Below are 14,971 nucleotides of genomic sequence, written 5' to 3' on the forward strand. Positions count from 1 at the left end.
TAATTCTACAAACTGACATGACTTTATATAATCCGTCGGATTTACTTTACAATAAAAATAATTTTACAATATAACAAATCACATTAAATCTCATCAGTTTGTAAAATTACTTTTGTATAATATCATTTTGTAGTTAGAATATTTTTATATTTTCAACATCGAACAGTAAAGATCAATGTCCTTTCATTAATATCAGTACTTACTCTACATCAAACGCATTTTTCTTCCAACATATGTTTATCAAGCCAAGTCATCGATCGATCGCCACATCTACAAAATTCAAAAAGTAAGTAAATAAAAAATAAAAAAATAAAAAGATGGCAAGGAGGGGTCTTCGGACTGATCTAATTCCCCATCCCTTTCCAGCACCTACTACCCGCCGCAATGCCTTGCAGCCCCAGCCATGGCCTCGATCAACCCCAATTGCTATTTACTTATCTAGAAATTAAAGAAAAATAAAAGTACTCGGCCGCCGAGTTCTAACGATTAGGCCTTACTTTTATTTGGGATTCTCATTTGATGGCTATGGTTGGTTATGCATGCCTACAAACCACTCAAGGCTATATATATATATAAATATATATATATCATGATACTGTACAGACATTATAATATAATTAAGCAGCAAATTAAAGCTTATAAAAATAGTTTTAAATTGATTGCTTAGGTTTGAATTTCAAAAATTTTGCGTCGATTTAGGTGGGTAGTTGCTCATTTCGATAGATCGATAAAAGAAAATTTAAAAAGGTAACAAACAAATTAAGAATAAAGTTTTTAAAATAATAAAGTGAAGGGTGGAATGTCGTTTTACATGAATTTTCTGAATCTTTACCAGAACCATCATGTCCTGCCTACCAAGTTAATAATATATAATAATATATTACGGAAATCGCGTCATTTTTTTGGGACAAGATATATGTTCCTCAATGCTCATGCCCTGCCCTTAGATAGGACAAGCTGCCCACAGAAAAACAAGCACGAATTAAATAAAAATATTTTTGTCACGAAAAAATTATACAAAACAATATAATAAATTAATGTGATTTAAAGTGATTCATCAAATATAAAATTATTTTTATTATAAAATAAATTTAACGGATTAAATAAACATCAATTTATAAAATTATTTTTATATAATTATTTGATAGATGTAACAATACTTCAAATTAAATAGCAAATTACCATTAAAATGAGTAGGATGAAATGTACGTACGTACGTCATGTGGCGCAGGTACTAGAGATGATGTTCTCGAATATATTGTTCCCACTTACCTTATTAATTATATCATGTAGTTATAAAGTTGCTATCGATGTGACAATATTATTATCCAATAGATAAGATGGTCAGTACCATACATATATCATATTAATTATATTTGTCTGCTTAATTATGAGTAATAAATATGGCCTGGTTTCAACTAACTTAATTATTAAGTTGTTGTTTCACAACCACAACAATATTGCATGCCTATTTATAGGCATATATATGACAGGACAATAATAATGTCCTATGTATCATGCTTGTTGTAACTGTTGCTTGATAAATTAATTGTCAACCCCAGCTCTAATTACTGTCTATTAGACTCGAGCACTGCTAGGCACAGTCCTGTGGGGGGGTTGCATGCAGATGAATGGGGAGCTTTCGGTCATTTACTCCTTAAATTGTGGAGAAATGTCAAAAAAGTCCGTGGCATATTTCTCCTTCAGCGATTATCACTCCCTCCCGTGATAGAAGAAGACCACTTGCATTGTCCAAATCCAACCCGATGCCAAACCTTCCATTTCCCCTACCCATGAGCTCTGGTACGAGTCTTCACTATTTGCATTAAAACAAGGACGGAACCACCAGCACAAATCACCAGTCATCTCATCCACACATACTCCAACATCTTCCATGGCTTCTCCCCGTGCTTTGGGACTTCCTGCACATTGGGACTCCTAGACTTCAGAGATCTCCATGCTGGCGGCAACTCCTTTAATCAGGTCCAAAATCAGACTTTAGAGATATCCATGCGTGCACTTTCGGGGGCCCGATTAAAGCTGCTCCAATTAAAGCTAAACTTTAACAAATAAATTAGCTCTGCAAACCAAGGAAATGAAAAAAAAAAAAAAAACAAAGATATTGCAAATTCAATCGATTAGAGTAAAATCCAGAAAGGAAAAATCACCCGTTACTCCTTTCAAAACTCAAGATAGATTCCAGCATAATTTGCTCACATGTAAAACTAACAAAAAAAATTGACAGAGAAAATATAAACAGAGCGTAAGCAAAAAATAACTAAAAGAAGACTAAGAAAACTAGAATGAACAATTGCAGTGTAAATATCTCTATTACGATTCAACCTCCGTAAAGTTTCTGAAATGAAACTCACAACAACCTCTCTAAGGATGAAGATGGAACCCACGGGATGAAGGTTTAGGGCATAAGGAAAACGATGCGTTTGGTTTGGTTTGATTTTTTTCTTCTCATCTCCAGGATTGGGACACCAACCGTCCACTACATTCAATAAATGGGGCCTACTTTAAATGAAACAATGTGTTTCATGGCGTGCACAGGGAGCCTCAGACTGCAAGAAGAATTACTCATTAGACCCCTGCCAGGGAATGGGTCCCTGTAGAATCATCATTCACTTGAGGGATCAATGCTACCATAGTCGACCCCCCCTCCCTTCTGATCAACTTTTTGCACTTCGGTTTCGTGAGGATTAGTCCCCTCATAACTACTTTCTTTGTGCACATTCTCCTCCACCCTCTTCCTTATTCCCTCTTATCTTTTGGTTACTCTTTGAGATGCTCTCAACCAAGGACCGTACTGACCCCCAGGCCCTGATCCTTCACACGTACATCCCTGCTCTTAATGTAGTATTCTCCCTCATCTAAAGGACATCTTCGGTAGCTTCTCATACGTAAATAGTATCCACATCTTCTTCCCTTGAATATTAACAATTCTGCCTCAAGCCACCACCTTACTCAAATCACACTATAATTCACCCTTAAACTACAGCCCCAGCCAGATCCATCCTCTTGGGCATCAACTTCCAAAACCTCCCCGATAGAATCACCAATTAGTTCCCCAATAGTTTTATTCATACATGCTAGTGGTAAGTTACGCATTTGCACCCAAAACGCCTCTTGATCAAACTTCATCAGATATGGTTGGGTCATACCATCAAACAGTTTCAACACAAACAAATAGTTGTCAAATATCCAAGGTCTCATTTTCCATCGTTCTACGCATCTCCTTCCTGATTATTCGATCTGAAACGATTTTTCCCACCAAACTCCTCTCCAACTTCTTCCTCAATGAATCTCCCAGACTAATCTCAATAGGATCGTTCTCCTCCTCGTTTAGTTGAAATCAATCCCATCCTTCCTCCAGCTCCTCCATCCATACCTCTTCAATTCCACTGAGATGAAATCAGGGACTGTAACCTCCTATTTCTAACCGAAATAGGTGCAGACTCCTTACTCCTCCACCTGCTTAGAGCATACGTAGTGGAGAGCAGACTTGAGGAGAATGAGAGATTCATATCTTAATCAATTGATTTTGTTGGTACTAAATAACTTTCAACTTTGTAGAAAACGAAAAGATAGTATTAATATATACATTAATTACTCGATTGATCCTTATAAAACTGTACAAACAGAGTTTATGAAATGATATGTCCCCATTAACCTAAGTTCTAAAAATGCACCACAGTAGCAAAACAAGAAGGAGGAATCCACCTCAGTAGACTCTTCTGAATATTCTAGCTAATTATGTTATTTGATGCTTATTTGTACAGCTGTTATAACAAAATTTATTCCTTCTGTTATGCAATATTTTCATTACTCTGCTTGTAACTGAATGCCTATATAAAGGCACACAAGATACTGAATACATATTGTGGAAATCCATTACAGAAAAACTACATGCCTTTTATTTTCTTCTTCTTCTCACATGGTATCAGAGCTGCTGACTAGCAGTCTCTCGATCCATTCTTTTTCTTCAAATGGCTACAGAATCAAACTTCTCATATAGTCTCAATAAAATTAAATCAGGATAATTACCTGCTTTGGAAGGTTCATATCTCTGCTTACCTCAAAGGACAGGATCTTTTTTCTTTTGTTGATGGCTCTCAGACCATCCCTTCTAAAACCCTCCCAACAGACTCAATCTCAGCACCCAAAAACAACCCCGCTTATCTTTCCTGGAAAAAAACTGATCAAGCAATTCTTAGCATTTTATTTTCCTCTCTTACTGAATTTGTTATTGGTTTTGTTGTCTTAGCAGGAACATCAAGGGAGCTACGGATTTACACTTGAATCAATTTTTAGCTCTCACTCTCAAGCAAAGGAATTCCAAATTAGATTTCAACTCACCAACTTGTCAAGAGGAGACAAACCTGCCTACGAATTCTTCAGCAAAGTAAAAATGCTAGCTAATACCCTTGCATCCACTGGAAATCCACTCCCTAACAAAGAGTTTGTCACCTACCTTCTAAATGGTCTTAGTCCCTCATTTGAGTCCTTCATTACCTCAATAACCACAAGAGCCAAGCCTATCACTTTTCATGAATTATATCATCTCCTTCTTATCCATGAAAACCGACTATCTCATACCTTTCGTAATACCAGCTCTCCTACTTTCTTTACACCATTAGCGAATTTGAGTACTGGACAAACTCATAATCAACGAGGTAGAGGTTCGCATAGGGGAACATATTTAATTGTGGCCGAAACAGAGGTTCCTTCAAAGGACGATTTTCACCCTCACAGCCTTTTCAAAATAACTACTCCCAACAAAATTCTCATCGCCCTACCTGTCACTTCCCCTTCTGCCAACTACACTTTCCCTTCTGCCATAATTGATTCTTCATGGTACCCTGATTCAGCAGTTACCCATCATATTACCCATTATCTTTCTCAGTTAAACATATCTTCAGAACCTTACAGAGAAAATGAACAAATTCGTGTTGGAAATGGGAATGGACTGCTTATCGACATCATTGGTGAATCTTCCTTAAACTCTAATCTCTCTTCTTTTCGACTTCACAATCTTCTTCATGTACCAACCATTACTAAAAATTTGGTCTATGTTTCTCAGTTTTGCACTAACAATGACTGTTTTTTTGAATTTCATTCCGATCATTTTTCTGTGAAGAGCAAATCAACCGGGAAGCTCCTCATCTGCGGTCCAACCTGTGATGGTCTTTATTAGTTTTCACCTCCTTCGTTCTCCTCTCCGACTACCCTTCTTGGCGAGCACACCACTCTCAATCAATGGCACCACCGGCTTGGACACACTTCCCTTGATCTGGTCTCCTGCATTCTGCGATCCAACCATTTGTCATATTTCCCCACTGCTTCACATTTTACTTGCCCAGAATGTCCCCTTGCTAAGGCTCAGCAGCTTCCTTTTTCATTAAGTTTTACTCGCACCAATAAGCCTTTAAAGCTCATATGGGCTAATGCATGGGGCATATCTCCTTTTATTTCCAGAAATGGTTATAAATATTATCTTTCTATTGTTGATCACTTCACAAGATTCTCATGGATTTTTCCACTCAAGTTTAAATATGATGTTTTATCTACTTTTACTTCTTTTATTAATTTTGTTGAACGATTTTTCAATATCAAAATAATATCTCTTCAAACCGATGTTGGTGGAGAATTTCGTTCTCTCACACCAATTTGCAAAAATCTCGAAATCAACCACCGATTTTCTTGCCCACACACCCATCAACAAAACAGACTCATTGAACACAAACATCGTTATTTAGTAGAAACTGAGCTTGCTCTTCTAGCCCAAGCATCTCTACCTCTTTCATTTTCGGATGATGCGTTTGAAACGACAACGTACTTAATTAATTTGCCTCCCACACATGTTTTACAAAATAAATCACCATACTTCATGGTTCATCCCAAATCACCGGATTACTCATTTTTAAAAATTTTTGGATGCAAATGTTGGCCAAATCTTTGTCCTTACAATCGCCATAAACTAAATTTTCAGTCTACCTCATGCATCTTTCTTGGCTATAGCTCCTCCCACAAAGGCTACAAATGCCTTGATCTAAAAAACTATCACACTTACATCTCTAGGGATGTCTCCCTTGATGAACACACTTTTCCGTATAAAAAGTCCATCTCAATTACTGCTTCATCTCAAACCACTAATCCAACGGCTTCCCTTCCTTTTTCTTTACCCTCCATTTAGGCCCATCTCCTTTTTATTCTCCTAGCCCATATTCCACTAATCAATCATCTCAATCACTCAATCCGTCTCCAATTTCCTCTCTTGGACCATCTCCACATCTTCCACTTGGCCCATCCTGAACAAATCAGACAAGCCCATCCTCTCAGTCCACTATGTCTCCTTCCTCCCCGATAGAATCCCTTTCTCCTGAAATTTCTTGTGTCTCGACCTTTTCAATCTTCCCCTCTTTTAATTCCCCCACACTTTCCGATCATCACACGTTCTTAGACCGATTCATCTCGTCCCCGTATTCTCACCGATGGTACCATTCCCTACCCATCTCGTACTTGTCTGCTTTCCACTAAATCAATCCCCGAGGAACCCTCGTCATTTGCCCTAGCTTCCAAATTTTCAGAATGGCAAGATCCCATGACCAAGGAGTTCGATGCTCTAGTTAAAACACAAATGTGGTCACTTGTTCCCCCTACAGATGTCTCTAATCTTGTTGGTTGCAAGTGGGTCTTCATAAACAAATTACACTCGGATGGTTCGATTGAAAGGAGGAAGGCTAGGCTCTTTGCTAAAGGCTTTCATCAACAGCCTAGTGTGGACTACACCGAAACCTTCTGCCTTGTTGTAAAGCCCACCACGATTCGGTTAGTCCTTTCTATTGCCATTGCTCAAAATTGGCCTCTAAGGCAAATTGACATTCAAAATGTATTTCTCTATAGAATGCTCCATGAGACAGTTTTTATGCAACAGCCCCTAGTTTTGTTGATCCTAAGCACCTTGATTGTGTGTGTAAACTTCACAAGGCCATTTATGGCCTCAAACAGGCACCACGTGCCTGGTTCTCTAAGTTGAGTATATGGCTCCTCAATTACGGCTTCATAGCCTCAAAAGGGGATCCCTTATTGTTTATTCTTCATAAAGAAAATTTTTGCATTTTTACTTTGGTGTATGTAGATGACATGGTCATTACATCCCTTACATCCCCTGCATTTGCTATCATCGATAATTTCCTTGCTGATCTTAGTCAAGCTTTTCTTGTGAAAGATTTATGCTCTCTGTCTTATTTTCTTGGTTTGGAATTAGATTATTTGCCTAGAGGAATGTTGTTGTATCAAAGAAAGTACATATCCAATATACTCAAGAAGACAAACATGACTAAAGCCAATCCCATTTCATCCCCTATGTCTGTCTCCATTAAACTTTCAAAATTTGATTCTCCCTCGTTTGACAATCCTACCCTTTTTCGAAGTGTTGTTGGAAGTCTCCAATACTTGTCATTAACCAAACCTGACATTTTCTTTGATGTAAACAAGGTTTGTGAATTCATGCATGATCCTAAACTCACTCATTGGACTGTTGTAAAAAGGATTCTGCTATATCTAAAATTTTCAATAAATCATGGTCTCTTTTTTACGAAAAAGTATGACTTCACTCTTCATGCTTATTCGGATGCTGATTGGGTGGGTTTTCCTGATGATCGACACTCCACCGGAGGATTTTGCATCTTTTTGGGTCATCACTTAACATCTTGGTGCTCTCATAAATAGAACACAGTGGCAAGATCAAGCACGGAGGCTGAGTATTAATCCTTAGCCAATACCACAACAGAGCTTATCTGGTTGTAGACCTTGATCAAAGAGCTTGAGAGCGACGTACCTTACTTCTAATCCTGTCTACCACTCAAGAACTAAACATATAGACATTGATTTTCATTTTTTCTAAGATAGGGTAGCTGCCAAGTCACTCTAAGTTTTATTTTGTAGCAACAAAGAGCAGCTTGCAGATATTTTTACAAAACCATTAGTTGCTGACAAGTTTTCTTCATTAAGGATGAGTCTCAATGTGTGTGATACTCCATTAGACTCGAGAGGGTGTATTAACCTAAGTTCTAAAAATGCACCATAACGGCAAAACAAGAAGAAGGAATCCACCTCAGCAGACTCTTCAGAATATTCTAGCTACTGCAATTTTGATACTTATTTGTACAACTATTATAACAAACTTTATTTCCTCTGTTTTGTAATATTTTCATTACTCTACTCGTAACCGAATGCCTATATAAAGGTACACACGATACTAAATACGTACTGAGAAAATCCATTACAAAAAAACTGCATACCTTTTATTTTCTTTTTCTTCTCATAGTCCCCCAGCACAATCAATGGCCACAGGGCCACGCCGAGCGACAAATACGACTCTCTTTTTTTTTTTTTTTTTTAAACATACAAATAAGACTCTTAAACAATTTCTAATTCTTATAAAAAGAGATCCACTGAATCAATCAACCCCTTTTATACAGTTGGAATTGGGCGGTTGACCGTTGACTTCCCCGGGATTTGATTTGTTCTCCCCCCAATTCCGTTCCCTATGTTGCCACAATTTCCCGTTCCGTTTCTGCCACTACCCTACAAGTTTTGAGTGTCGATGTTTCATACGGTAAGTTACGTAGTTGTCAGAAACTGTCAGGGGCTAATTAGTCATGTAGTATTCCCCTTAAAATAACCAAAAGTACAGCTATGAGGGACATAATAATACTACAAAACCCACTCCCACGCTCATCATTGTGCGTGTCTCTTTACACTTTATCGAATAATGTGGGTCAATCATATTCACGTAGCGAGCACGCGTTATAATGGCGCGTGAGAGTCATTTTTTACATAAAATAATGGGGAGTGAGGGCTAAGGAGGTGGGGGCTGCTGTGTATATAATTCATGTCCGTATAATGAGATGGCCTTTCCTCTATTTCTAACTTTTGCTTTCTCTTCCCTCCCATTTCTCTCTGACCTAATTGCCTCCATCTCTCTCTCTCTCTCTCTCATCAACACCATCACCGGCACTGGGAATTCACCTCTAAATCTTCAGAAGATCCTTCTGGGTTTAGTGGGTCTTTCTCATCATCTTGTACCACACACCACCTAGCTAATCTAGATCCCATCTTGAGCCATAGTTCTTATTCCTAGCTAGGACTCATTAATTAACACAAGAACAAAAACGCAAGCACTTTACACACACATATATATATACCAGTACCTGAAGTTGTTGCTGAGTTTGGAGGGTGAAAGATCGATCAGGAAGTAGAAGAGCAGGAAGAGACACAAGTACTTCAGTTTCGAGAAGTGAGCGATCGAGTTAGCAAAGATGACTCCGGCTAATTTGGCAGGGCAGTTCGGTGATACCACTTACACCAAGGTGTTCGTTGGAGGTTTGGCTTGGGAGACCCAGAAGGAGACCATGAAGAAATACTTTGAACAGTTTGGGGAGATCTTGGAGGCTGTTGTCATAACTGACAAGGCCACTGGACGATCCAAGGGCTATGGATTTGTATGCTTCTTCTTTTGTCATCTTTTACTTTCCGGTACATATATTGAGGAACTTAGCTCATTCTTCCATGTTAGTATCTGTTTCCTCTTTGTGATTGGTAGATCGTGAAATAATCGATCGAGACATCTGGTAATGTGCTTCTCACCGAAATGGAATTATAAAGGAACAAGAAAATATGTGGTTAATTATTATTATTATTTTATCATGATCCTGTAATGGAGATTAGTTGTAAAAAACAGATTCTTGCATGTGATGGTGAATTACTGTTTTTCTCTATTTCAGGTAACTTTTCGGGAACCTGAAGCCGCCATGAGAGCCTGTGTCGATGCTTCTCCTGTCATAGATGGGAGGAGGGCTAACTGCAATCTTGCTTCTTTGGGTGTCCAGAGATCCAAACCCTCAACACCAAAAAATGGTATATATTTGTGTGAATATACAATATGGATATATATACCTTTCTTCTTGATCTCTCTCGTTTTTCCTTCTAGTAATTATCTGATATATCAGATCTGGAAAAAGTTTCACGAAGTCTTCCATTTAACTTGTCTTATCCATTGTCAAATGCAGCATGAATATTCTTCCAAATGGAAAAGAAAAAGGCTCTATTCGATGCTTCCATATAAGATTTCCTAAGAAATTATCTTTCGCAACAGCCTAAAACCCACTTTCTTCACACTCACATATTATATGTTCATCAGTAGGATATTTTTCTCAAGCTGAAATGCACATGATTCAAGCCAACATTATACGTTTTCCATCATGCTAGTTTCTTTCTTCTTCTTGATCTTCTTCTTCTTAATACGCATATAGGTTTAATTTTCAATAAAGTAACTTTTATCGATCCTTTCTTTGGGATGAATTATAATAAATTAATTTCATTCAACCGGTTTATTTTTATCAATATAGAAGATATAATTAGCTTTAAAAAAGAATCGATGAAGTACTAATTAGCTGTAAAATAAATGTGAAATGAATTGGACAGGAGGAACAGGCAGAAACTTTAGGGTAATGGGATCTTTTCAGACAGGGTTCGGAGGTGGAGTGGGAACAGCTTTTCCTTCAGCAGCAACCTTCCCTCATTATGCCATCCAACAAGGGATACCTTATAATCTTTACGGGTACGTACGTATAATGAATACGCTTTGCGCTTTTTTTTTTTTTTTTTTAAGACGTCCCTCCTCTGATCTTTTGTGTATGCATGGTCAGTAGCATGCACGTGCATTGCCACCTTATGCACACAGCATACCCATGATCAAACCTCATTAAACTAGGATTAATATTATCAAGCATGCTCATGATCTATCGCCCTAACCAGCCATGCACTCCTCTCTCTCTCTCTCTCTCTCTCTCTGAACCCACTTAATTAACACGCTTTTACATGAATTACTATTGTTGTAACTACGATAGCATTCATGCGTTGGCAAAAGCGACATCCTTTTTGCACGTTCATGCTGGCCAGCATCACATGATGTGTGTCATGCACCAATATTGTATGAAACACGTCAGGAACACGTTCATGTGCCTAGACCATACATTTTAATTGCATGCATACCCCGAGGCATGCATCATGCATGTGATGATGGTCATGCATGCCTCTATATATGTTCGTATGCTTGCTAGCTAGCTTCAAACACTAATTTGAACTGTGGATTTTTTATCAATTGCTTATTAATTCCCAACTTCAAATAATATTAACCCTTTCCAATTTTCTTGTTCATTTGATCGCTATTAATTTCAGGTACTCCACATACAGCTCGCCAGATTATTCTTACCCCACGGTTTGTACAAATTTCGCCTTTTCCTTCCTTTTTTTTCACACTACTTCTTAACTTCTTAGGATGCGTCTGGCCGAAGCATATATACTTTTTAGGAGATGCAATGTCGACCTTTTAACTTTAGGCGATATATAAATAATAAAAATCTTCAAAAGTTTTTTTCTCCCAAATAAATTATATTGGATACCTCCTAATTGTTTTTCGAAAAAAGAACAGCTTTTTCTCCCGAATCCATCCTATTCATGTGAAATATGACAAGACATATCTGATTTGAGAGAGAGAGAGAGAGAGAGAGAGAGAGAGAAAAACGTATTCCATCTTTAAAATTATAACTCCCGAACAAAAGTATCATTTACTGCTGCAAAGTCATTTTAACTACATATATATATATATGTAGATATATATGTAGATATATATATATATAATAAAGATGAAAATTAATTCTCTTGGTTCGAAAAGAGTTATAAGATGCCTCTAGCTAGCCAAAATGGTCACAGTACGGCCTTTTTGGAACAAAAGGCTAGGCCGAAATGGTTTCGGATGGATTTTCTTTTTCTACTTTTTCTATTTTAATTTCCGGATTCATTAATCTTATATATATAATGTAAATATATAGTTAATGGTCTTTTCCACAATCTAATGTAAAAAATTCTCTAGAACCATCTAATAATTTTATGATCTTTCGAAGTTAATTAGTGAATATCATATCTAATTGCATGCGATCCATTGATCTCAACATATATAATCTCTGGATTAATATCTGCTTTATATATTGAAAGCGGACACCAACATGGATGTGATTTGTAACAAAGAATGAAGGAGAGATCAAACAAGGCCATGTCTTTTTCTCTCTTCTTTATACCCATTTAGAGAACCTGCAGACTCGTGGTCCACTCTCTCAGTTACTTTTTCACGGTCTTCGAGGAACCACCCACTGAGCAGTCACCACCATGCAGCATGCATATTTAGTTTTTACTAACTTTTTTCATCAATTATGTACGTTGACTGGCTGCAAGAAAACATGATAAGCAAACAAACTACGCTTGGATTTTCTGCTTCGTGTGTAGCTGCCAACCAGACATTATAATTATCTACGAGGCAGTACAATCCAAAATTGGAAAAAGGTCAAATTCACATTTGAAATTAGTTGTCTAGCTGCGAGGACGTGTATATATAGTACCACTCCGAACGCATGCAAATTATTTGAGCACATTCCCATGTAAATTACATCTAATACATGATATATGTAACCAAATGTGACCTAATTTCTATGTGACATGTGACACATCTTTGGACCCTAGTTTTGGACATGCATGCAATAACCTAGAGCTATATATATTGTAGAAAAACAGCGTACTATATATATATATATAAATGTATGTATGCTAATTACATGTAGAAAAAGTACTATGTATCTAGCTTGAGTTTTTATTAATGTGGCATGCACAGAGCTACTATAGCGTGTACGGAGGAGCATCGTCCCAATTCCCAATGTATGGAACGGGACCCGGCGGGATGGTCACCAGTGCGGCGGCCGCGGCAGGGGGTTTCTACCAATATCTCCAGTTTGGGGAAGGGAGTCATGGCACTGGAGGTGCGGCCAGCGGCTACACTTCTGGATCACAGGGTTATGGTGTCAACTATCCACATCACCTGTTTCCATATTCGGCCATCAACTCAACTGGGGGATACCCACAGCACTATGGTGCACCCATGTCTCTTGCACCTACGCCCGCCTTGCCATCAGGTTTGTACTTCATAAACAGCCCCGCGCATTCAGATTCGTAGACATTATTTTTCGAACGGTGTAACGACCTAGCATTGTGGAAAAGAAGTTTCTTGCAAACGCATTTTATATATATTGATCATTTTGATGTTCCAAAACTTCTAAAAATATCACCCAGCTTGTTAATTACCATCACTTATAAACATGTCGATATGGGTCTAGACTTAATTTGGGGTTTCAGAATAAAACTTCAACGTAGATCAAGTACTGCTTTTAAGAATTACTTGTAAAATTTATTTATAGTAAAACATGTCGATATGTGTCCTTTTGATTTGATTCAAGGAGTTACTAACATCTTTGACAGTGTGTTTTGCTGTGCCCCAGGCGTGACCATGGCTCTTCATGCACCAATTCCTCATCGCTAGAGATTCATCTCAATCTAGCCACACCGAACTTCTCAGCTGCTTCTTGAAGTCTCAATTCTTCAACCTTCGGCCTAACCATGGTTCTCTCTGTCACTCTCTCAGTGTCTAACATAAGCCCAATTCTGGTGATTTGGGCTTCTGCACACATACATGGCCCCCAATAGGGGCTAAATACCACCTCCAGAATTGGAGGGACGTCATGCATTTTTCCCCTTTGCATCTTTTTGAAAGAAGGGTTCCTTGAAGAGAACCATAGCATGTCATGCGTAACAACCAACTGATCAAGCTATTGGAATTAGCTAAGACGTTGGAAAATAGTTTTTGAACCTTTGCCCCGGAAAGGCTAGGTAAAAAGAAACTATAGTACTACTTTGTAACTTTAGCCCGGGAAAGGCTAAGACAATTTAAAGAAATGGTTTGCAAAAATTGTAAATTTCAACAACTTATACAGCGAGCCCCTCACTCTAGAAATTTAAGTTTTGGAACGTCTAATCCCTCCAGCTTCAGCTAATAACCTCTAATGGAGAGGCAGTTTTAGCAAATTCACGGGCGCATGGAATGCCACCCCAGCTTTTTTGTATGTTAACGTAGCTAGTCTTAGGATTTTAGAGGTAGGGCCACTCATGTCTTTTTCAAAAAGTCGTCTTTGTTATCAACTTCACTTCAACTTTTTAGTAGTACGTGCGTCTAATCAACCGTCTTGATCCCTTAGGTTAAGGGGATGCAAGATCTTGTTTTTTACTTTGTAAATTCATTAATGTGGCTATAAACATGGGAGTTTTAGCCCCATTTAATTAATTTCTAAAGTACTTTAGGAGGGATAGTGTTTTCTTTTATATTGCATTTAGCTTTTAGTAAATTTTTATCATCCTTTTTGAGAACTCCATCTATGGATGTGGAGCTAGCTCAAATCATCTGCATGCAACCCGGGGAGATATTTTGGTTCCCTTGGGTTTTTCTCCACTAACCCACATAAACCATGGTTAGGACTTAGGTTAAGCTCGTCGCTTTCTCCTTCGATCTCTTCGTTGCTTTGTCATCATCAGCATTCACCACACTTACCGCCATCCTCTCTCTCTCTCTCCCCAAACATTTACTTTGAGATGGAACAATTGGTACTCTTTAATCATATGTGTAAGCCTATGGATTGGATTGTAATTAGGGATGCTACTTAATTAGGACGATTCAGAATCATTTCCAATCATGCTGGTTGAGAATGGATGATCTGATACTTAATTCTGCTATGCTTTTAATTCAGACTCTCATGCTTACTTCTACCAAGTGCTTAATCTTTCCATGAAAAATATCAAATTTAATATTGTTCCTGCTCATCAACTTGGAAATTATCATGTCGTGGTGTCGGCTGAAAATTTTTTGTACTGGTCAAGTTGCTATGCAAATGGATTAATTGGATCAATATATTTGTTTTGAAGTGCTAAATTTTTTTTTTTTTTTTGAGTAAAATCAAAGTAACTTCATTACATATCATCAGCTGAAACAGCACTACAGAGTTTATCAGTCAGTACTAAACTC

General features: G+C 37.8%; 1 protein-coding gene across 2 annotated transcripts; it reads left to right on the forward strand.

Moving 5' to 3' along the window:
- Window positions 1–8,921: 8,921 nt before the first annotated feature.
- LOC109001387 (RNA-binding protein 24-A-like) lies at window positions 8,922–14,754 on the forward strand. 2 transcript variants are annotated; one of them, XM_018978636.2, is made up of 6 exons: window positions 8,922–9,512; window positions 9,795–9,927; window positions 10,495–10,630; window positions 11,251–11,290; window positions 12,737–13,034; window positions 13,398–14,754. In XM_018978636.2, exons 1-6 carry the CDS (start codon window positions 9,330–9,332, stop codon window positions 13,436–13,438), a joined length of 831 nt encoding a protein of 276 aa, XP_018834181.1. In that variant the 5' UTR covers window positions 8,922–9,329; the 3' UTR covers window positions 13,439–14,754. The 2 variants fall into 2 exon arrangements, with proteins under 2 accessions (XP_018834181.1, XP_018834182.1); XM_018978637.2 differs by having other exon boundaries at window positions 8,923–9,512; window positions 13,378–14,754.
- Window positions 14,755–14,971: the final 217 nt, after the last annotated feature.

Source organism: Juglans regia, chromosome 1 (genome assembly GCF_001411555.2).
Source record: "Juglans regia cultivar Chandler chromosome 1, Walnut 2.0, whole genome shotgun sequence".
Lineage (NCBI taxonomy): Eukaryota > Viridiplantae > Streptophyta > Magnoliopsida > Fagales > Juglandaceae > Juglans > Juglans regia.

Excerpts from the sequence above, each read along its gene's own strand:
- LOC109001387 (XM_018978636.2), top strand. The coding sequence starts at position 9,330 with ATGACTCCGGCTAATTTGGCAGGGCAGTTCGGTGATACCACTTACACC. Across the intron at positions 9,513-9,794 it reads GATCCAAGGGCTATGGATTT|GTAACTTTTCGGGAACCTGA; the intron begins GTATGCTTCTTC and ends TCTCTATTTCAG. Across the intron at positions 10,631-11,250 it reads ATACCTTATAATCTTTACGG|GTACTCCACATACAGCTCGC; the intron begins GTACGTACGTAT and ends TATTAATTTCAG.